The following is a 24901-nucleotide window of genomic DNA, read 5'->3' on the forward strand; positions in this document are numbered from 1 at the left end:
TGGTTATAGCGTGAGTCATTTATATTCCATCTATCACATTTTCCTTCTATCTTTGAGCTACTAAAGCATTTATACTTTGCTTTTCTGTCACAGTGTTTAAAATGGCTAGCTAAGGTGCATGTTCTTAATTGAGAAACCTCTTGGTTAGTACTAGCTGTGTCAATCCTATATCTGTCTCCAAGGTAGCATCAGAACAGTGTCTCGAAATCAGATTAGTTTGAGATGTCAGAGAGGAATCCTGCCTAATTACAACAACACTGAAAGGACTTACATGTGTCTGTGATCAGCTCTGTAAACAGCTCTGCCAAGAGAATACATCTGTGGCTTTAAATCTTAAATAGCTTATGGTAAGACATGCAACCCTATTAGTGAAGGATTACCTGTACAGAAATAATTTCATTACAGGTAATGGCTTCAAGAGAAGCCCATCCTTCATTTGTCTACCCTGTTTGTCATCTGTTTTTTCATGTTTAATGATGTGTCAAATGCCCACTCAGTACTTAATCTTTGGCACTGACCCTGTGCACCACTGTGTGTTATAAGCATTTTCTCCTTTAAATGGTAGCCCTTTTTCAATCTCTGGATCTGTCTTGTTTTATTTTTGTCATCTGGGAATACAGGATGTCATCACTCATTAAGGGGCCCACATTCAAAGATATCTGGCACAAGTATGTACTGACTTCATTTCATGAAAAGATGGCTGTTTAGACAATGTTTCTGAATGTTAACACAACATAACTAACTCTGGCTATGATGGTCCCAATATATTGCTGTATGTTTTTGTTGTGATTTTTCATATTGAGGTGTTTCATAGGTAAAAGTCAGTTATTTATATAAAATATTTATTGTAATAAATAGCAGTTTACATTACAAATACCTCTTTGTGCTTACAAGTACATGTTTCATCACAGAAAATGTATTTATCTACCAACATGTGCATAAATCACATGAGTTTCCTCAAAATCGGCCACTTTACTCTCTTCCAACATGACATTCCATAGTAATGTTACAAAGTGCTACAAGAACACCTGAGCAGTAGACCACAAACAGTTTCACATTGTTCAACGAGTGTTCATGCTCATGTCTTTCAGTAGTGCAACATTTGATGTAGATACTTTGGTGCATGACAAGACATACTGCATATGGGGATGGGGATGTTGTATAACGGGGTACATGATTATGCTCATTGGCTCATGCAGGAAGTTAGACATACGTAACTATATGTAACCAGACGGCTTTAAAGCTTCCATCTAACTACAGCCTACACGGAAGAGTTGCATTAATGCAACAGATGCTAACATGGTTTATTGAAGTAGTTCCTCAGGGGTTCATTTTGACTGGTTTTCTATTGGAATGTGGACAAGTTGTTGACATTTTAGCCAACGTGATGCACCATTGTTAGAGAGTATCTGTGATTAGCATTTGAATATCATGAACAATCACATTGACACAGCTCTTGTAATAAATGGATCCGGATCTAATTATTCTTCCATTCTATTAGAGGGAGTTACTCAATATTTCTAAGATATAACACAGATACAACTCAAAGATGATTGAATCACACCACAAGATCAGTGGTACTAACTATCAATGCAGACAAATGCCAGATGTTTCAATATTTTAAGATTTGGAGTAAATCTAAAATGGTGTTATGTATCGGGGCTATTATCTAGCATGCTAATTCAGGCTGTGTTGACCGACTTTATAGCTCTGTGCAAACAAGCCATAGAGCTATGTGTCAGGAACTGGAAACGGAGATGGAGACTAGATATGCAAGCTATGGGTTGACAATGTTGTAATGTTGGCTAGGTATGCAGACAGGCAGACATCTTGTAATGGAGCATCTGGATCAAAGTTTAACTTCTGGTATTGAATTGTGGATGGTGCCCCCCCCCATTATAGCTCATTCTTTACTGGTCTGCTATTATCATGGCAGGTTTGTTATAAATGTTTTTAATGCAATCTGGTGTGAGCCCAACATGAACCCTATTTGTCTGAAGTAAAACATTGAGTGTTTAACCCCCATAGTCATTTAAAATGTGAAAACTTGTCAAACCCAAGGACATTTTGTGGAACAGCACACATTTACAAAGCATGCTATAATATATTGAAACAATTGAGCTATGTAATGCATAGTGTAGTTTCAAAAATTACATCCCGTCCAGACGTGATAAAATACCTTAAACTGAACTGCACTACTCTCAAACTGTTCCACCTTACATGCTCGAATTGAAAGACCAAAACATAATTTTCAAATCAATTTTTTTCGATAATTTCATTTAGAATTGAAACTCAAAAATTATGCGTAGGTAAGTTAATAATGTGTGTCCTTGAGTACACATTTTAGAATGGTTCACTGAACACAATGGTTCATTCATAAGATTAAATAAAAAAAAGTTCTAGTCTACGTGATTCCTTGATCTAACTGTTAGGACTCAAACTGTCATATTGTTTTAGTAAAGTTTTAGAAAAAAAGGTGCCACTTTACAAGATGTCATATCAGTGACGAAGTAAGTGGAGGTAAGCTGCTTGGTCCGATCTATGTTATGATTTTATTCACTGGTTTTCCCATTCAGAGAGGCCATGTGGAGCCAGTTCATAATTATGTATAGGCCATTGTTTTCTCTGCATGACCTTTTGGAACCCACAGTTTGGAGATGCTGTACAGTGTACAGCATGGCAGACTTTATAATATGTAAAAAAAATATTATAATTCTCCCAACATTCACTTCTCAGTATTATAAAGACACAAACAAGTTCATTGGTTGAACACATTGTAGCAATGCACAATTATTGCTTAGCAATGTCAGCAATACATGCACTTCCTCTGAACTCAGTGACTTATTCGAGTCATTCAGTATATTCTGAAGTCTGCATTCCTGTGTGACTTGCTTCGAATATTGGTTAATACCAACAATGGTTTGCAGTAATTACAATATATCACACACAGTATACTTAATTTCATTGTAGGACAGATTTGCAAAGCAGAAATATATCCATAATTATTGCTATGATTTAAGTGTGGAGACCTATGCTTTTGAAGTAAGAATTCAGATGTATTCAATCTAATGCCGTACAATATACATATATCTGTAACCAACTATTAAGGATATTTAACAGATTTGATATGCCACAGTCCCTGTTGATATCTGTGAGACGCACCAACAGCTTTATTCCATGTTAAACTCACAGGCACAATGTGTCCATCATTGGAGTACACTGTTATGAAACAAACCTACTTTCAGCAAATGGATTTGCATCTCATACCCATAACTTGGTGGCAGACTTTAGATAAGCACATGTAAGTGGTAATAACTTATTTTCCGCACACTTTCCTCCCCTACCTATCTATTACAGTCTATAATCTAAGATCAGTGGCAAATATATAAATGTAAACAAAAGATTATTACAGGAGGAGGAAATGGATCATTGTGAGTGAGAAAAATGTCTCTAACCAAGAAGGCTGTTTGATGCAACCTGACCTTGTCTGAAGTATAGAAATTGAGATTCTGAAAAGATGAACATAAACACTGATTTGTTTGTTACATTCTAAAATAAATTTAAAAAGTGTGTCGCATTCATCAGGTTCTCTAAGCTTGTAATGCTGCTTTAGTTCCAAACCCAAGGTGGTCTTGGCCACTGTATCCACACCTTTGTCAACAACATCCCAATATCTCCTTGGCGACCACTAGTCCAATCAGGGCTGCAAGGGCTACAACCTATATGTCTTCCTTGAGAGGATAAGAGTGTGGCGCTTATCGCATTGCACTTCTGTCGACCAGTGAATGCACAGGCATCAGCAAGGCACCGAGTAAAGGGCCTCTGCTCAGCATGCACAACTATCCTTAGGTCTCACCAACCTCTTTTCCTCTTTAAGAGAAGATGTCCTCCTTATCTGACTCAGGTGAGGTAGGTCGGGAGATCTCGAACAGTGGTTTGGGTGAGCCGCCCGCAGCTTTCCTGGCTTTCAGGAGCCGAAGTGCCTCTGCAAGCTGGGCTTCCAAGCTGGACATTCTAGTATTCAGGGCCTTCAGGTCATCTTTCAGCTCCAGCTTGAGTTCCAGGAGGGAAGCCTGGAGTGTCTGTTCTGGGATGGGGTAGAAGGCATGCTTGGCCTCAAGCTGAATAGGACTGCGGTCCTGCGTGGGGGTTCGCAAGTTGTCGCCCATGTTATCCAAACGAAGGTCGCTTTTGGTGATACCGCTGTCGCAGGAGTCCGTCTTCTTGAGGGATGTCTGTGATTCATGGACCTTGGTCCTCTCTGGAAGGATCTCCATTGACTCTGCTTTGGAAACCTTGTTCCAATTGTCCGGCTTAGACATAGAATCCTTGAAACGACCCCAACCTTTGACCTTAGCCGGCTCAGAGTGCCGGATGCCTACAAAGGCAACAGAAGGCGGTGCCTGGAGCTTGGCCTTGTCCAAGGTGCCAGAGATGGAGGAGGACACAGACACATTTGGAATAGGTGTTGCTGGGCTTTCTGTTACTGTGACAATGCTGGTGGTCGCTATGACATCGTGATTGAAAGTAGGCTCCACACATACTGAGCCTTTCTCCAGGTCATGTTCGGAAGCGTCTGTACTTCCAGTGGCTACACGGGCCTCCTTCTGCTGACGAAAGCGCTGAAACAGCCGACGCACGGGGTGGTCTGGAGGGAGATTCAACGGAGCCTCGTTTTTTCGCCTTAAGCGCTCTTCTTCCTCCCGTTTCACGTCGCTGATCTTTCGAAACACAATCTGCCAAAGAAAAAGACCCTTCATCATCATACAAAAAGGCCTATATGTTTACATCATAACCACAGAACATAAGTCCAGCTATGTCAGTTTATACTGTCAGTTGATTGACATGAACAGACTTAAACACATTTGTGTATACTCAGACATACCTAGAATACAGAATCTCAATAAAACGGCATTATTAAAATGAATAGTGTTACTCTTTTTTCTGGTGGAACAGGTCTATTAATGTATTTCACTTCTCTAGAGGCTGTTAAGCTATTTGAAAACTGGAGCAAAACACCATGTCACAATCAAATGCCAAATACCAAAGGATGTGGATGTGTTATTCAGTCTTGAAGAGTTCCCTATCACTTCAGTGTTTTGTTAGGATTAAAAGTCCTGCTCCTTTAGATAATGACTAACCAACATCTAGACTTTAGCTTTGAATACATTTTTGAGGGAGGGAAAGGTTACAATTTTGTCTTAAATTCTCACGTTTGGAGTAAATAAAATCTTCTTGAGTGCATTTTAAGACATCTGTGAGCTTGATAAAGGTCAACAAAGAGAATATTCTAATAGCTCCGAAGTTCATATCTTGCCTGTGGCCCAACTGTTAATTTCTCATGGGGCTGTTGTGCTAACATCGGCTTAGTCAGTTTTATGAACCAAGCACTCAAGTTAGCCATAAAACCCACTGAACTAAATTATCGCTGAGACCACTCTGGTCTTATTGCAGCTGGGATTGTTTTGCTAATAATTCTTAATTCAACAATCCATCCAGGATGACAATGCACAAATACATTTTAAATTAAGATGCAGGATTTTTGTAAGTACTATGTAAGTATAACTAATGAACATACTCTTGGATAAAAAGTACAAATATTACATTAACGTTAATAAAATAGGTAATCAAACTAGATTTCACCAGGCTAGGCTAAATACAAACAAACGGTGTGGTTTTATTTAGAACAAACAGATATTCAAATAAACATTAATTAGATATTATAAAGTGTCTCTCTTTGTAGATTGTCATTGTGTCAGGAGAAAGACTTCTGGCAACTACAGATCTTTCTGCCTTGCAGCTCTTACATTTTTAATCAAAAGCATAAAATATCTAGCCAGGTTGAAAGCAATGTTCTCTTTTCACTTCCCAAATCCCAGAAAGCCTTGTAGGGGGTTAAATATTGGCCAAGCAACCAAAACGAATTCCCCTATGGTTTAAAGGAAGATGGGAAACTGAACAGTGTATTAGCATGAACCAATAATGCCAAAACCAATAGAATTCCAGGTATTTGACAATATGGGTTAAAGCAGAGCAAGAATGGTCAAGGAAGGTTAAATGAAATACACATTTAATAACATTGCAAATGAATGAAATCAATTACAAGGCAAACATGTTACAAAATGAAGGCTTTAATTCTTACCCACTCTACCGTGATCATTGTAAATCAGAGAGAAAGCAAGAGGTGAGCAAGGAGTAGGACAGTAGGACAAGGGAGAACTGAGGAGAAAGTCTCAGGAGATGTAGAATCCAAAGAACAATGCATTACAATTCCCTTTATACACAAGAACAACCAATCAGACCACATCTTGAATGGGGTGTGAGAGCCATCAAGTTGAGACCCCATCCAGAAACTCCAGACTTTAGCATATGAGAGGTGGGGGCAGGTTTGACACCCAGCCTGACAGCCTTTTACTCAGGAGTAGCTTCCTCACTTTCCCATGTACACGGCCTCTCACAAGTCAGAATAAATGGTTTAAATGAATCAATAATATTTGACAATTTGGGGCATGAAAACTGTTCTTATTCTGCATATGAAATGCACTTCTGAAAGCATACTTCAGGAAACCACATACAGCTCTGAATAGTTCAAATCACAATTTTACTTTAACTGAACCCTTCACTACTGCTACTCGCTTGAACTACAACAATGTCCTATTGCAACAGCACACTTTTATATTTGCTTCAAATTTGCCTTTAAATCTGATCAATTAATAAATTATTTATTTCTTGCTACTATTACCGAGATTTACACTAAATATGTTTTACAACTACCAGCCAACCATGCATGATGTTAGCGACAGTTTACACTATTAGGGATTTGTATTTTATTTGTAAATATTGTATTTATAAAATATCCCAACATATGCTGTTGGAGGAGACATAAAGCCAAATTTGGCAGCCCTGTCGGCTGTGGACTAAGGTGTTGTTCAGAACCACACGGTCCACTTGAGACAAGGTCGAAAGGGTTACACACAAATGGCCAACTCTGGTGAAGGATCCACATGGCAAAAGGTCACCGTCTGTATCATGGGGAGGGACGCAAAACATGTCAATAAGGCCAAGACTGCAGTGCAGCTTGGCCTGAGTTTGAACAGCCTGGAAACAAGTGAAATCCACGGTAGGAAAGTTACATTATTTTCATGTCTAGTTTTCCATATCAAGCTTATTCACTTCTATGTTGTACAGGTTCCTTCAGTCCCCAAAAAGTTAGTGTTTATGAGATATTTGTCTATGAATTCTGTGTTTTTACAACTAGAAACATTTACATTTCAATCTATCTATATCCAGTTTTTACCTATCTATATCTAGTTAAACAACCCCTATCAATATATTTTTCTCATTAGTTCATTGTACACATTAACCTTGCACATAGTCCTCTGTCAATGTCTGGTATTGTGCCTAGACACAGGAAATGGTCTGGTAAAACAAGAAAAGTTTTTACACATCCGTACAGTTCTAGGTAAGATTGATGCTATTGAGAGGGAGGTAGGCTGTCTACATTAATCATTTGAGTTTAGTTTAGCCCTATAAATATGCCCTCAGCTATTAAACACACTGCAGATGCAAGAGAAGGAAACTGTCACTACAACTTCAGTCAGCACGCACAGCTTTCCCCCTGTCCAGTCCGGCCACCCATCCCCCCAACTCTCTCACCGTTCACCGTAGTTCGTCTTTTAGTGTACTCCATCCTTTCTGCCTCTAAGATGTGGTGGTTGGAATTATATAAGATGTGTCTTTGACGATGTAAATAAACTATGCTGTTTCCCAGAATACAAGGCATGTGTTTTACTTGAGGTTTCAGTTCATTTGCTTAATTAGGTTCGTTATTTTCAGGAAGGTGTCTAATTGCTTGTGAAGATGAGGACATGGTGTTGTTATTTATTTAGCTTCTTGGTTGCAGAGTTGCTGCCCGTAAGGGTGGGATGAGAGCATAACGGCAGCTCAGCAGGTTTCAGCAGTGGGTGTGCTGACACTGCAGGAACGGACAGAGGGAGATCAGATTGGGGCTTTGGGGGGTTTAGATTAGCCTGTCAGGGCAGTGATTCAACTGTAGGTTTTATTGCACATGCAAACAGAATGTGGAACTGTACTTTCCAACCTTTTAAGTGTGTTAGTCAAATCAAATCAACATTTATTTGTATAGCCCTTTTTACAAGCAATGTCACAGAGGGCTTCACATACGCCCATAAAACCATAACCAACCTAAACCCTCAAGGAAGACAAAGAAAAACTCCCAGAAAAACTCAATAGAGGATAGAAGTATTCAGTGAGGGATCCCTCCAGAGACGGTTGGTGAAAGAGAGTTAGTCGGAGCTAATGGCACAGTACAGTGCATGAGTACCGTGTACCTGGTAATATTATTTGAAAATGCTTTTAACCATAAAATGCTGTATTTTATATGTATTTTTATGTTGGTAAAGTATATTGTTGATCTATGAGACACAAACATTGATTTGCGGTTCAAAGTGGTTCGGTGTGGTGTTAATTAATAATTAAACCCCAAAATTACACACAAAATGATGCATTGTCAGATCGATGATACTGTAAATCAATGTCCCATCCATTTCATAGCTAAACGTCTTATCTAATTGGGTCACATGTTTGTTGTTTGCACATGTTCTACTGTCTCTTCCACCTCTCACTTGAATGACTAGGTGATTTATTCATTTAATTAGCCCATATGTCCCTGCCATCACAGAAACAGTTTGTCTTACACTAAGCCTTTCAAATTATACAAACGCCATAGATGAGATTAAACTCTGGAGCTATTTTGGGTTTACGTCTATTTTATGGTCTCAGATCAGTAACCAGAAACCCCACAGATGTTAAATCAGTTCCACATCTTGATTTCCACAGCTTTGCAATGAAACCAAATTGCCAATATAATGAAACTGCTGACATCACTTCACTGTCTACTGCCTAAGAAATGTCCACTACCCTGCTCAGAACGAAGGGAAACCCTTGCTCATGTTTTTTACGTTCCTGGAGGAACCATAGATTATATTTGGAGAAACAGTAGCTATTCCAGCCCCTGTCTTTTTTAACATAGACATGGATGCGACATTCATAAAATCAAGATGGCTGCATTGAACCAATCATTTTTTACTTGAATTTGTTCGGAGGACTCAAGGGTTTAGCGTTAGAGCACTGAAGCATTGCTTTGTTTACATATTTTCTCTTATGGTGTTCACTCTTGAGAATAGTTATGAGATTTCCTGCCAGTTGTTAACTTATTTTTTGTCATGCCAAGATACAATTGATAGATGGATGGATGGATAAATAAATAATAAATAGATCTATCTATAAATAGATAGATCTACACTTCACAGAAAGGTTACATTAACTACCATGTAACTACATGTACATTCTTTTTGTAACAACATTGCAGTTACATAGGAACTGCTTTTTACAACTTTATTTTGTGTTTTCAGTGATTATTCATGGTTTCACTGAATTGTCATGGCAAGATGATGAAAGGTGTGTGCGTGTGCCTAAGGGTCCAGACTGTAATTGTAGGTGTTGCACTCTACTAATATCATCAGTAAGATCAAATACACAGGCAACTAATTCCTCAATAATTTCTCTGACACCTCAGAGAGAGTGCGGGGCTGGCTTGGTCGAAGCATTAGATAAACAAATAAATCCCTTGTAAAATGTTGCATCATGAAATGGTATTGTATTTCAGTAAGTCAGGTGAGACAAGTTAAGAGACCTTGAAAGATCTAATAACAGCCATCTGTTTTAAAAATTATATTGTAAATTATTTCACTGGTCAGTGTTACACAGATGCTTGGCCCTGTGTTGCTAAAACTGGAATCAGCATTTTCTTTTTTTACTTCTTACTTCTTTACTACTACGATCAAGGTATGTACACTCTGTATAGAAGAGGTTGTTTGGGACATTTCTTGTGAATTCAGTACTGTGACCCTGGATATTGGGGAATGCCTAGTTGCAAATGCACTGCACTTAACCATTGTGTTTACTTGACATGCATTTAAGAATGAAAGTGGATATTTTGTGTATTTAGTTTCGCTAATGTGAGATCTATTACAAACTAAATAGTGCCAAAGATACAGTTGAATCAATGGTCTATGTTATTGGGCTGGCTATGGTCTACAAAATATGTTGGGGTTCATTAAATCTAGTCAGACCTTGTTAGATGATGTGACTAACCAAACTCAATGATTAAAACTATGACCATAGACCTCTAAAGATCTCCAAGTCAAGGGCATATTTAGGACCTGCTGCCTCCCTAGTTCTAATTACGGAGACATAGTACTTTGGGGGCTGAGAGTACATTGATTACCTCTCCCCAGAGGAAGTCCCCCTTGCATTTCATGTCTGTGTAAGGTATCTGATCTATATTAAATGTGTGAATCATTTAACAAAATGATTCTCAGTGTTGTTCTGGGTTTCCAGTAGGTCCTAAACCAGTAAACAGTGAGGCTATATAAGCCTTGACTCATTCCACCTCCTGTATTTAGAACTCACATTGTTAATATGCTGTGGTAAATTCAGAGGGACCTTCATTTTTGAGATGCTGTATGTATATATATATATATACATACAGTATATAATAACAATTGACAAGCCATTTTCAGAGGCTGCTTGGAATACGTATATTAGATTACAATTTACACACCTTTCTCTCTCTCTCTCTCTGTCTCTCTGTCTCTCTCTCTCTCTCTCTCTCTCTCTCTCTCTCTCTCTCTCTCTCTCTCTCTCTCTCTGTGTCTCTGTCTCTCTCTCTGTCTCTCTCTCGCTCTCTCTCTCTCCCCCTCTCTCTCTCTCTCTCTCTCTCTCTCTTTCTCTCTCTCTCTCTCTCTCTTTCGCGCTCTCTCTCCTTTACTCAAGTTACCTCAAACCAGTCATTTGATATTCAAGGCAGCAGTATTGATCGTATTGCCAAAGGCAGCCCTCCAAGAGCTCATTGACAGCAAGTACTTTACAGCAACGAGCAAGCTTTCCCACTGAGTACAGATACAGCATCAGTTTTCAGGTAAGTGTAAAAGTTGGGCTCATAATAAATTCAGTTTTCACATCATGCCCACACAATATGCCAAAAAGATCAGCCAGACACAATTCTAAATGACATTCAGCACTTAAAATGTCAACACTGGTGAAAGTGCTTCACGATTTCCATGTACAGCTCTATTCAGCTCTTATGTTTGGAATACAGCTATGGTTTTGATCAAACTGACTCATGTATTTCCATTTATTTAGTCATATTCAAAGAGGAATTGTCAACCTATTGTTCTTCTGTGTCTTAATTCATATTAAACAGTTGGCAGGACAGGGAAATGGACACAGTGGGACTGTGTGCAGCACTCATTTACACACAAGCCTTTCATAAATATTCCTTAATTGCTAGCATGCTCACTAGTAATCCTGAACAGCATCCATAGATGTGCTTTTTATTTCATTTCCCCCACAGAGGCTCGGCTGTGTGATCCATGACCACACGTATTTCCGCAGACACGAGCACACTATTCTTTAATGTTGGCAGTCTTTATTGTATTTCATTCGTGAGCATCCCTCAATTTGAACCTAATGAGAGCAATTAGTGTTCAACACAGCCCTCCACCTGATCCACTGCCATTTTCAGAGAAGCATTAAAATAAGGTTTCATCAGAAGATCTCATGTTTGGAAAAGCTTGTGTTAAAACATTTCAGAAACAGATTACAATGTTTTACACTTACAAAGGATCTCAGGACTATAGTAAAACAGTACTAAGCAGCACATAATCAAAATATATATTTGAATATCACTGTTATTTTAGCAGATCCTTTAAGTGGGCTTTTTAAACATGAGTGAAAACAGAGCCTAGATGAAGCCAGGGTTGCATACTGGAGAGACATGAAAACCATGAATTAGGTGAGAGAAATGTTTGTCTGTGAGGCAGGGAGGACGGAAATATTCAGCGAGAGAGAAGATGCAACACAAAAATAATACTCACTCTCTTCCGCAAGTTGTAGGTAAGAAGCAGATTCCGAGAAAAATGGTTAGAGAAGGCGGTGTAGAACTCTAGAACCTTTTGCAAAGCATCTCTTTTTATGACGTGGAGGTCACAGTAGGTCAATGCACGCACGTTGGCACATGCTTGAGCGAGGGTCACTTCCTTCCAGAAAACATCTCCAAAAACATCTCCCTTGCCTGTAGAAGAATAAAAATCATAAAATAAGTTGCTTATATGACCTAACACCAGTCCATTGGACAAGTAGTTCCATAATTCAGTGGAATATATACAAAGTCAATTTCTCAAAGAACAGACCACCCACTAAAATAAATGTTAAAGATTTATTGAAGACATGAATGAGAGATGGAGATGGAGAGAGAAGGTAAAAGGGTTGGGGGTGCAGAAAAGGGGCAAATCATGCCAGCTACAGACAAAGCACCTTTTATACTTTTAAACACACCTAAGGTTTTGCATCTACATTTCTGAGCCACATGGACAATGGACAATGCATCCCTTGTAACGTTCGAGACTGGACATTCAGAAAACATGGAGGAGAAAATGTATTCAAGTCAGAAAACACACTTTTAAAAAGACACACTTTGAGAGACAGTGTGAGTGGGCACTCAATCGTAGCACAGGAACATCCGGTTTCTGAGCATTGAATATTGCAGCACCCAGACCTGTTCAGCCAAAGTCCTGTACAGAAAGTTCAAGGAGAAGAACCAGACTCCTCTGGCTAGGAAGCCGACGGCAGATGAACCGTCTGGTCAGGTGAAATATACACAAGTGGCTTCAGAGAGCAGGAAAGTGGAGGCTTGTTGATGGAATTGGTAAATGTTGGCTCTAAAAGACAAGATACTATATACTCATCTTAAAGATGTCCTGTGTTTCTAGGATAGTGCTAGTAGGTTAAATAACTGGGATAATTAAGCAGGGATAGAAATGGGCAACTACAGGACAGATGATTACTTAATTTGGCAATGACAAAAATGTGGAAAACAAATGTAAGCTATTCCAAATATATCTTAGAATTGAGCTATTAGAATCTTCTAGGAGTGACTGTACAAACAAACACAGCCTCCAACTGGCACAAACATTCTGACGTCCAATGTTGTGTGCACAGTACACTGCCCTGGTTCATTGTGTTGGGAAATGCTAAATCAGCCCTTTATCCATAAAAAGGGCTCCATATCATAAACATACAAGCACAAAAAATCTCAAGGCCTTTTTGGATAAGAAATGTGAAACTATCATACAGCTCTTACTCATTTACTCCTCTGGGACATACATACTGTCAAAGGTTATGTGTTGAAATTGAATGACTCAAGCTACAATACAGTAGAATGGCTCAATTAGGAGTGCTACAATATGGGGTGAATTGTATGCTTGTTTAGTTTGAACTGACACAATAGAAGTAGTAAAACAAAATTGTGCCTAAACGCTAATTTGGTAAAAAAAGAATATTCAAAGCTACAATATTACCAGCATATGGAAGGTGACAAGCTGGTAATAGCTGTGACAACCACCCCCAAAACACGAAAAAGAAGATGAAAAAAAAAATCATTCACAGACAAAGTGCCAATCCCTCAGTTGGTTCAATTACCTAATAAAACATTCAGAGTTTCTTAATAATTAATGTGCAAACTATTTTGTTTGGGAAGCGTCTTTGGGCGTTATACCAGTGTGGTTATAGTGAGGGTTGGTGGATATACGTTAAATGAAATGTTGTCTACACAGAATTATGTCACTGCCAGACAGTATGTCATTGCCACTGTGCTAAGCATTACAAATAACATTATTTAGATGGGTTAGACAGGGCAATGGTCAGTGACATGGCACATGTTAGCATTTTGGTTGCTGCTGCAGTACCATTAGGTTAATAAGAATTTGATTTACGGTTTTAGTTTATCACCTGGGGCCACATTATCATGGACTATCCAGCGAAAACAATATCAATCATTGCAAAGAGGAAGCTCTAATAGTGGGTTAGGGACAGGACCTGACACAGAACCATGGCTGTGCTACTTGCTGCTATGTAATAATAGTATTGCTCCCTCAGAGACCATTTAGTTTGGGTGATATAACACCAGTTCTCCTGTGCATCAGCTACACTCCCATTACAATTTGTGAGTTATGATGTTGGTATTTGCTCCCAGTCAGGATGCCACACTTCAGAGTCGTTGTTAGACTTAAAACTCTACTGGGGCACAAGCCCCTATATATTTATCGCATTCATTTGAGCTAAGAACTGTACAAATACAGTTTTTTTGGAGTTTCATATAATATTGTTTTTATGTTTTAGTCAATATAAAATGATCGGTAGGCCTATCATTTAGAAACAATCTTTAGTTTTGTAATGTTTTCTTAGCCTACCTCAATTCTGACTTGTGTGCCAAGTCCGACACCTGGACTTCTGTGTGCGTGCTGCATTGGCTATTTGGCAAGCTCAGAAGTGCGCGCTGACATGGAATTCTGCGTGCATCGGTTTTACAAGCATTGATTGGGATACTGCAATAATTTTTTCCGGGATTATCAATCAAAATTAATGCACTGACTAATAAAGTAAATTGTTAAAACTAAAACTTTATATTTTACTGGGGCACAGCAGATTTATGCTGGGGCTCGTGCCCCAGTAAAAAAGGGTCTAACGACAGTCCTGCCACACTTGTATTTTGGATGTCATCATCTCCATGTTTGGCGATAACACAGTGATCGACACAAAAGTGCAAGAAAAAACGTTCCATCATGTTTGAACAGTGCAACACTCAAAGGCCATTAACTCACCCAGAATTGCCACCACCTCATCATCCTGAATGACCTCCAAGGACCCGGACACGACAAAGCAAAGGCTGTCCACGCTTTCGCCTGCATGGTATATGAGGTCCCCTGGGGCACAGTGGATAGTCTGGAACTCCATTGCCAGGGCTCGGAGGCATCCATCACTGGCCAATCGGAAGGCTGGGTGCTCTTTGAATACTTTCCGGTTGAGATGGACACAGATATCAGCTCTCATGTCCTTGGGACATATCTGCAACACCTGAAGAGGGGAGGGTGGGTGGGGAGAAATAAAGGAAATAAAGTGAGAGAAGTTGTCCCTGATACTGCTATACAATAAAACGATTCCCCTGGAGGCAAATCCTACATACGTTATCACAAGTGTTTCAAAGCATAAGACAAAAGCCAATGGTGTGAACTTGTGAGCTCAGACCATGCCTAATTGAAATGGGCAACAGCCACAGAAATGTTCTTTACAACGTGGGTAGTGGACTTCCTGTCATCGTCATGTGATGACATTAAGTAACCAAAATAATACCCTGTAAGACAAAGCACACACAATTGACAGTTCTTTAGAGTTTTATGTTGTATATGTACAGCATGTCACTTCAAAATGAGGACATTTGAAATATTCTTGATGTATTTGATGGGTGGACTGGTTGCGGGACAAAGGGTTTGGGGCTGGCCTAATATTAGTCAAATACATGCTCTTATACTTGAAAATATTTAAATAATATGAACATTCTATGCAAATTGTTGGGTTTATGTGGATTGTTCATGCTGCTTTGTATATTCAGCCAAAATACTTCTGATACTAACAAGTAGTGTAAAGCAAATAAACCTCACTCACTCCAACAAAGGAGAATAAAAAAGATGTCAATACAATGATCATGCTTGTATCAATATTGTAGACCAGAACACCGCCATAAAGCTTCACAAGCCAATCAATAGGATGAAACCCTGTGCTTTGCACTCTTTGTGTAAGTATCAAAGGTCATCAAGCTGCTTTTGGCCACATCAAACTGCTGACTCAACCTTTTACTTAAAAAATGCACCCCCTCTATTCATAGAGCTACACCACAATGAATCCCACATAATGACCACTATGTACCAAAAAAGACCTTGGCAGAGAATAGACTTTGCCAAGGTTTGTGCACTTCAATACCATGTGCTGCATGATGTCAGTCATTCTGAATCAATCACAGGTCTGGAGACGCTGTGAACTAAAGTTTTGCTCAGGTCTGGTACCTAATACCATGTTAACACAAACCAAGTGTGCAAGCTCTAGCATGCAGTAAAAGCCAACATGGGAACAGCATGCAAGGTAATGAATATCTGGCTTACAGTTTGAGATACCTTTTCAGTATCTATGCCCCGAGACATGGACCAGGTGGATGCAATGTAGTCCATAACTCTTTCACTCAGTCCCTTAGGCACTTGGTAGAGCTTGAGGAAATCCCGGACACTGTTCAGCATCTCGTGGTAGCGATTTGTGTTGGCATACATCTGCTGGAAGATTGTTGTCACATTTCCAAAGATAGTGGCATATAGCAGGGCTGGGGACGATAAGGATGATATGACATGACTGAGAAGGTGGGTTAAGCAAAGATAGGAATTGAATGAAATGCTTATCATCTTATTATACTATAAGTAAAAATGACAAGGATTATCACGTATTAGTAATCATTATATGTCAATTGTTTTATTTAACAGTAAAGGAGTAGTGCACTCTTTAACTACAGTGTTGAAGGAATTTAGGGGGAACTGTCTTCAAAACATAATTGAATCCTAATTTCACAGTATGCCAATTGATTTTTTAAAGTAACCTTTTATGAGAACTCAACTGTCCAGTAGTCAGACAAAAATATTGTTACCAAATGCCAGACTTCAGCTGTCATTGAAATGCTGCAGTAACAGTGTCACTGTCGCTCAGCAGTAGAACAATGCAGGCATCCATAACAAGAATAACAAAGACAAGGTGACAAACAGTTTGTATTCTGAGAATCAGAATGGGTTTTATTTGTCATGAAATACATTCAACATGTAGGAATCTTAAATCTTAAATAAGTGGTGTACAAGTCTAACTATACTAAAGGTACAAAGTCTAACTAATACTAAGGGGCTAAAGTATGTCAAAATTTGGAATAATAACATAAAATATAAAATAGCTATAATATACAATATGAAAATACAGAAATACAAATAGGGCAGGGTGTCATTGGGCAGATAAAGTGTTAAAGGCCGGGTTTCCCAGACGCTCTTAGAACGTTCTTAAGAAGCTCTTAGCGTTAAGAGCTTCTTAACGAATCTGGGAAACCCGGCCAAAGTCAGTGTGAGCCCTTGGCCTTGTTGAAGAGGCCAGCGGTGGATGGGAAGAAACTATTTTTGTGGCATGAGGTTTTGGACCTGATGGACTGCAGCCTTCTGCCGGAGGGGAGTGACTGAAACAGAGTGTGTCCAGGGTGGGAGGAGTCGGCCACAATCTTCCTCGCTCGCCTCAGGGTCCTCGAGGTGTGCAGGTCCTCGAGGGTAGGCAGATTGCAGCCAATCACCTTCCCAGTAGTGCGGATGACATGCTGCAGTCTGCTCTTGTCCTTGGCAGTGCCAGCAGTGTACCAGCTGGAGGAGGTGAGGATGGACTCAATGATGGCTGTGTAGAAGTGCACCATCATTGTCTTTGGCAAGTTGAATTTCTTCAGCGGCCGTAGGAAGTACATCCTCTGTTATGTTTTCTTGGTGAAGGAGCTGTTGTTCAGTTCCCACTTGAGGTCCTGGGAGACGATAATGACCAGGAAGAGGAAGACTCCACAGTGTTGACTGGGGAGTAACACAGGGTTATGGGGGTGAGTGGGGCTGTATTCTTCCTGAATTCCACAACCATCTCCACTGTCTTAACAGCATTGAGCTCTAAGTTGTTCTGGCTACACCAGGTCACCAGTTTGTCAGCTTCCCACCTATTGTCAGACTCATCTCCACCAGAGATGAGCTCAATAAGGGTGGTGTCGTCCGCAAACTTCAAGAGTTTGATGGACGGATGACTGGAGGTGCAACTGTTGGTGTAGAGAGGGGAAAGGGCAGAGCAGAGGGGAAAGGATGCAGCCCTGAGGAGATCCTGAGGACCGGGAGTCAGAGACTTGTGTTTCCAGCTTAATACACTACTTCCTGTCAGACAGGAAGTCTGGGATACACCTGCAGGTTGAGTCAGGCACATTCAGCTGGGAGAGCTTGTCCTGAAGCAGGGTGGGGATGATGGTGTCGAAGGCAGAGCTGAAGTCCACAAACAGAATCCTGGCGTAGGCTGCTGGCGAGTCTAGGTGCTGTAGGGTAAAGTGGAAGGCCATGTTTACTGCGTCGTCCACAGACCTGTTGGCTCTGTAGAGAAACTGAGGGGGTCCAGTAGAGGGTCTGTGATCGATTTGAGGTGTGCCAGCACCAGGCGCTCAAAAGACTTCATTACCACAGAGGTCAGGGCAACGGGTTTGTAGTAATTAAGTCCTGCTGGCTTTGGCTAAGGCTATAAACAAGGTTGAGGTAGTCAAGAGACAAAGCTTGGAAAATAATAGTTTCAGATTTAGTTAGGAAAGTAGACAGAAAGATGACAGAAACAAAGAGCTTCTCTGACAGCAGATGTCCATCAGTGTCAAACACACTTTGCCATGTGCAAGCGTTTAGGCCACAGCGTGGATATTCCGGATGTCCCCCCTCTGGGCGTTTCATTTCCTCCTTCAGAATTCTGCAGTCAGCAGAAACGTAAAGGTCCTGGGTACCTCTAAGAAACTATGAGCATCTACTAGCAAATCATAAGCTCCCGACCATTCCTGATGTTGCTCTCTTTAATGACAATAATAAATGAAAGAACATTAGGTTTCCTCCTGATGGAGGAAGAAGAAATGTTTAGAAACTGTAGGGTCATATGTTGAAGTTGAAGAGAGCCAGATGGCTGAGCGGTGAGGGAGTCGGACTAGTAATCCGAAAGTTGCCGATCGATTCCCCGCCGTGCCAAATGACAGTGTGTCCTTGGGCAAGGCACTTCACCCTACTTGCCTCGGGGGGAATGTCCCTGTATTTACTGTAAGTCGCTCTGGATAAGAATGTCTGCTAAATGACTAAATGTAAGTTGAAAGCGCCTTGCAACAAATCATCCATTAAGATACAAAAGACCTTGATGAAAGCAATCATTCCCTCCACTGCTGCAGTATGAGACATGATGTCCTATCAATGGTAGGAACATACATAATGATGGTATACATTTAAGTTATGTTACAGAAGTATCATATATCTATTTACAGAAACTACTTTTTAATTTCCATTTTAGTTGATAGGGGTCCAAGTGCTAATTCCAGGTCAAGCGAGAAGGCGTCAACCTCAATTTGAATGTCTTACTGGCATGCTGAAAGGGAAAGTATTTAATATCCTACTGCCCCAGAGATAACAATGGACAGTAACTATGTTTTAATTAAATTGTTGCATAGTGCTATTTAGACACTTCTACTGATTTAATCCTTTTGGCAATTTTGAGTTCATGTTTTATCAATTCCTTCATGGGAAAGAAAGGCTCTGTCAATGATCGATGACAGCCAACATCACTCACTTCTAGCGTAATTTCATATCCAGCTGTATACGTACATAGAAAACCAGAACCACTGGATTACACCTGCTCCTGTGCAACAGTTCACTGTTTATAGATAGTGCACTTGATATAAAAATGTATTACATGAAAAGATTTATTAGGTCAATGGCTATTTCGATGGAAACTAATAGAGTTTGGATTGTAGAGATTGGTAGCTATCCATGCACACACAAACTAAGTAATTGGGTTAATTGATAATCTAACTGTATGAAGCAATGTGCCCACCATGCATAAGTGGCTGTGGTCATTGAACCCTTATTCACTAGAATAACAGCATGAGAAAGGACCTGCCTAAGCCACAATGGGAGTCATTTTTCAAAGCAGACCAGCAATAAAAACCAAGTCGAGCCCAGATCAAACGCGTGGGCAAAGAACAGATTTGGTTCTCAAGCTGAGTGGCTACAACAGCCAAAGAGACTAAAATAGCAGGATCACCTACTGCTGATTCAACACTGTACTGTTCAGTACAACACTTCAAAGTACATACATGGCATTATGAACAGGCCTCCAATCAAATATTCTGAAACTACGCCTTAAGACAGTACATGAAAATATGTTTTTCTTTTCTTTGTTTGAACATGTCGGGCATATGGTAGTGCACACAGAGCGTGTAATGGCAATAATGAGTATACATACTGTAGATAATCATTATCAGTTAATACCAATTAACCCAAGTTGAACACTGGGTTTTGGTGTTTCAACACCCATTGACACTTCCCTGCTGTATGACTATGTTAAGCCTGTGTTCTGCACCTCTTTTTCACCAACACTCACTGAATTGCACCTCCCAAAGTTTCTTAAATTCTTTCTCCTCTAGAGAGTTTTTCTGGGAGTTTTTCTTTGTCTTCCTTGAGGGTTTAGGTAGGTTCTATGAGGGTATGTAAAGCCCTCTGTGACACTGCTTGTAAAAAGGGCTATCCAAATACATTTAACACATACATTTGATTTGATTAAAATATGACCTTTTACTGCAATAAGCTAGATCAACAATTTATTTTACAGCACTTGTGTTTCCAATCGGAAAAAATATGTTTGATTCTTATTTGCAACCTAGCCCCAGAGCAATGAGGAAATGATGTATTTTTAATCCTTTGTTAGATAAAGATGTTCTTGCAGGAGTTTATCCTGCATGCCGTTTGAAGCTGACAGTATGTGACAGAATATTAAATCATCACGTTGACACTGTCTGTGATTGAAGGTGAAGATCAGACGACACAAAGGTCCATTTGACTGCAGTCATTCACACAAGTTGTGCACTCTCACTCACTCTCACTCTAACTTCTCAGTACACGCTCCACTTGGAACACACATTATCTCCAGTGTCTCTTCCACACACAGACAAACAGACAGACAAACAGACAGGCAGGCAGAGAGACACAGTTTTTCCACCAATCACATCTTGCTTTAAGGTGCTTGCTTAACTGGGAGGCATGCCATGGTGCTAGCTCACGGTGGTTGGACTGGAAGGCAACACCTGGAGTGTGTATGGATCAAAGGCATCTGGTGCCTGCTCTGTGCTGTGTATGTAGTGGTCTGTTGGCGCTGAGGTCCTAATTAGCCCTGCTGGAAGGGACTGAGAGGGAACAAGCCTCCCTCATCTTTTAATCATACTTAGATGAAGGTATTAAACCTGTGTGTTTGTTTGTATGTGAATATGTGTGTGTGCGTTTGTTTGTGTGTGCGCACATGCATTCATGTGTGAGCATATTGTGCATTTTGCCGGAAAACAAAGTGTTGTAGAGAAATCAATGTTGTGAATTTAATAATCCAATATTTTGTTCCCTGAAACATTGTACAAGCATGTACAGTACATAGAACTATGAACAGTCATTCCAGGAGGACTCTTCATTATGCGCCTCCAGAGTGAATAAAATATGAATAGAATAGATATAGAAAGATTTCATGATGCAAACTATATGTGTGATTGTGTATTGGGGACAGAGTGGTGTGTGTGTGTGTGCTTGCATGCAGGCATGTGTCTGGGATATCCCAAATGTATGAAATCCCTATTTCCCCTGCTATACTAGTGACATTCTTGGATTTTGATCTTTGCAATCATGTTTTAACAAAGAATATTAAACAGCCTACATTTTTTTGCTGAACATTAAGCTTAGATTAATATTCTAATTATTGTATATGCTTGAAGTGGTGGTATGGTTTGGATACAACTTTATAGTTAGGTTTTGATTGATGATTAATCTTACATCATTAAAATTCCCCCAGACAGTAGGATGTTCACTAGTTGGAACACTGTAATTTCTTGTAGTCCTCCACTACTGACTGAGAGCTCCTGAGGTCAGCAATAAATATCTAGTGGAGGGTTGCTCTGAGAAGATTATCATGGTCTCAAGGAGCCTCCATTCCTGCAAGTCTGGCTAATTTTAGATTACTCCCAGCTCAACCTGTTTTCAGTACCAAGACTTCTCAACCTCACTTCCGTCACTGAAAATCTCAGAATCCCTCTGCAAAGCCAGTCAGTCTATAAATCTGATTTTGTTAGCTGTGTTAGGAAGATATCGTGTTGTATATTTGTAAACAGCTGCAGCATTTGAAGATAGTTAAAGTTGTCAGAAACCAATGCCCCAGGCCAGCTGTTGCCATAGCAACAGGACAGATGTATAGCCCTCCACTGTCGTCGCTGTGATCTTCGGCTGCCAGCACCGATCCACCGCAGAACGGTAAAAATAGAACACAGGACATTTATATTTTATAGTGAAAAGACATAGATTAGGCTTCAGCCTCGTAAGGAGTCCCTTTTGTGTTCTGCTTATGTTCTTTGAAGATCATCAGATTTTTATAACACATGCAACAACTTTTGTTGTGTCAGCTCCTTAGAGATATGATTACGCACACTCCTTTGAGCCCTAACTCAGAGTAGGCCAATAGCCTACTATGTCCCACTGGCTCAGACAAAGTTTGATAGAAGGTTCTCTTCACCGTGGAAACCAGGGTTGAAAAACAGCTGAAAGAGCTGGTAGCTAGGTGGAGAGTGACTGCAGAGGGATTGCAGGGAGAATTGCGCTAAATTGATCCAGGCAGTGCCTGTTTTTCTCCCCTGGGTTTTGTTCTACAGCTACTCTACTCAGAGGCATACATAACAGATCTATCTTTTGTGCTCTACATTGCATGAGTCTGCATGTTGTAAATATCGAGGTTCCTGTTTGTCAGAGCAGAAAACAAGGCAGGCGAAATACCGGTAATCTAGAAAATGGGTTTGTTGCTATAGCTGTCTCAGGAGGTGGAGTATTACAGTAGTGAACAGCAGTGAACAGAGGCTAAGGTAACTGATCAAGTAAAGCGATGAGACCTGAAATCTGAAAACATTTGTTTGTACATTTGTTGTAGAAACTTTGTTTTAATCATCTTAATCACACCTGTGTTGTGTATAATGTACTTCCACATGCATCTTGAAGTATGAAGTACAGTAGGACAAATATATTTTGAATCATTATATAACGATTGCCCCCCTTATCAATGAAATATGAGCAAAGGTAAATTGGGCTTTTTAGGAATGATTTCTGAGTTTTATCCAATAATCAGGCAACGTGACCTGTCTGTGTTAAGACAACTGTAAAATCACTGGGTAAAAATGATCTCTGCTTTTGTGATCCAATCCCCATTTTATGGTATTCCAGTCTAACAATCAGATTATGGAAATTTTAACCCTATGATCGTAAACTAGAGAACACATTCATACAAATTGAATTGCCGACTCTTGACACAAAACGTCAACGTTTTATGTTAGAGTAGCTGTTTTGATCAGGTTCAGTGTTCTTGTTGTGCCATGCCCTCTTTACCCTTGTTGGGGTGACAGTAGTGTCATCCACGCAGACAGAGAAGGGAGATATAAGCTACTGTGTTAATGGAATCCATTTTTGACATGGCTCTTAGGACAATTGTTCATTCATTTCATTCATTGTTGTGCGTCATTGTTCTTGCTCAACGCAACACTGTAAATACTGGGTTGTGGCCACTAGCACTTTCTAACAAACACAAATGTTTTGGATCAAGTTAGGTACAAATTTGTTTCCATGTCGTTACAATAATGGTGTTCAAGTTCTGAAACCGATGGAAATTCTGCTGTAGGAAGTCTTGCTCATAGTAACAAGAGTCATTCAGTAACTCTGGGATGCTTAAGGTAAGGAAAAAGGGCTGAAAGTATATTTCTTACAATTCTGAGGAATAGGACATAGACACACAATCCACACATCATGGAGCACAGAAAGAAAAATTAAGTGTCACTCACATCCAATCATCATCATAGCCACAGCGAAGATTTTCTCTCCGTCCGTGGTGGGGGCGATGTTGCCGAAGCCAATGCTAGTTAAGCTGGTCATGGTGAAGTAGAGGGAGGTAATGTAAACAGACTCTTTGTTAGGCCCCCCCTCCCACTTTCCAGAGCCGCTGGCGTTGAAGCGGTAGGGTGTCCCAACAGTCTCTCCCAGCATGTAGAGCCAGCTGTCAGTACGAACCACGTTGGTGTCCTCGTCTATGACTTCATAATCCCCAATGCTGTACCTGTACCAATGAGACAATTTGTGTTTGTTGGGTCTTTCATTTAATGGAAAAGATTGATTGATGATAGTAGCCCAATAATTACTTGTTTTATTATTTAAAATTGTATTACTGTTATTATCAGTATGGTGAGGTTATTTAATGTCATTTCTAGGACGACTGAACAGTTTAATCTGTGTGTAGGGCATTTATTGATCAGGTAAAATCTTACCAAATGCAGGCCAGCCAGTGGGCAGCCAGGCCAAAAACACACACCAGAAGAACCAGAACAGCTGCCCCATACTCGATGTAGTGGTCTAGTTTACGGGCAACACGTCCCAATCGAAGCAGTCTTACCACTTTGAGAGAGCTGAACAGACTGCTGATCCCCTGTTGAAGAGAGAGAGGAAGGAGGGAGAAACAGAGGAAAGGGTGGGTACAGTGAGGGTAAGAGGCATTTGTAATAAAAGCAATAATTAGATGGGAGCACAAGGAGAAAGAAATAGAGAGGGCAGAGAGAATGTGGGTGACAGAGGGGATGTAAAGATAAGGAAAGGAAAAGAAAGGAGCATGGGAAGGATTAAAGAATGGATTTTTGGAGATCTCTGAAAGGAAAAAAAATTGATGTTGACACGGTCTGTCTGCTTGTTCCAGTTGAGTTGCGTTTGTTGAGTTCAGGCATTATTTTGTTTTACAAGGTGCAGTATGTGTTATTCTTATTGAACTCATCATTATATGATTAGAGTATGCTGACAGTTGCATTTAAATCCTTTAAATACAATGTATTTAGTTTTATTATAAAACACTCTATTACAAAAATGCCTTGGACATTAAGTATTTGTACACAAGCAAAACATCACACACAAAGTTGACCTTATACTTTATGAATATATTTAGCTGACTAAGTATTAGAGAGACAGAGATAACAAGAAAAGCTAGAAAGAAAGAAAGATCCATCCAGCACTTGATAAAAGCTAATTATATTGTAATGCAATGTTTATCGTTATCAAAGACCCAAACCGACTCAAAGTGAGTTTTAGAA

The 24901-nt window shown here is 39.9% G+C and overlaps 1 protein-coding gene across 3 annotated transcripts in view; it reads right to left on the reverse strand.

Moving 5' to 3' along the window:
* Positions 1-863: 863 nt before the first annotated feature.
* Positions 864-24901, reverse strand: part of kcnh1a (potassium voltage-gated channel, subfamily H (eag-related), member 1a) — a 33387-nt gene continuing 9349 nt past the window's right edge. For all 3 annotated transcript variants that reach the window (XM_047029986.1, XM_047029985.1, XM_047029983.1), the window contains 6 exons: positions 24092-24249; positions 23612-23883; positions 16092-16291; positions 14745-14997; positions 11961-12157; positions 864-4736 (listed from right to left, as the gene is read on the reverse strand). In XM_047029986.1, coding sequence (XP_046885942.1) covers positions 3873-4736; positions 11961-12157; positions 14745-14997; positions 16092-16291; positions 23612-23883; positions 24092-24249 — 1944 coding nt within the window. In that variant the 3' untranslated portion in view covers positions 864-3872. The remainder of the gene's footprint in view (positions 4737-11960; positions 12158-14744; positions 14998-16091; positions 16292-23611; positions 23884-24091; positions 24250-24901) is intronic.

This window comes from Hypomesus transpacificus, chromosome 11 (assembly GCF_021917145.1).
Source record: "Hypomesus transpacificus isolate Combined female chromosome 11, fHypTra1, whole genome shotgun sequence".
NCBI lineage: Eukaryota > Metazoa > Chordata > Actinopteri > Osmeriformes > Osmeridae > Hypomesus > Hypomesus transpacificus.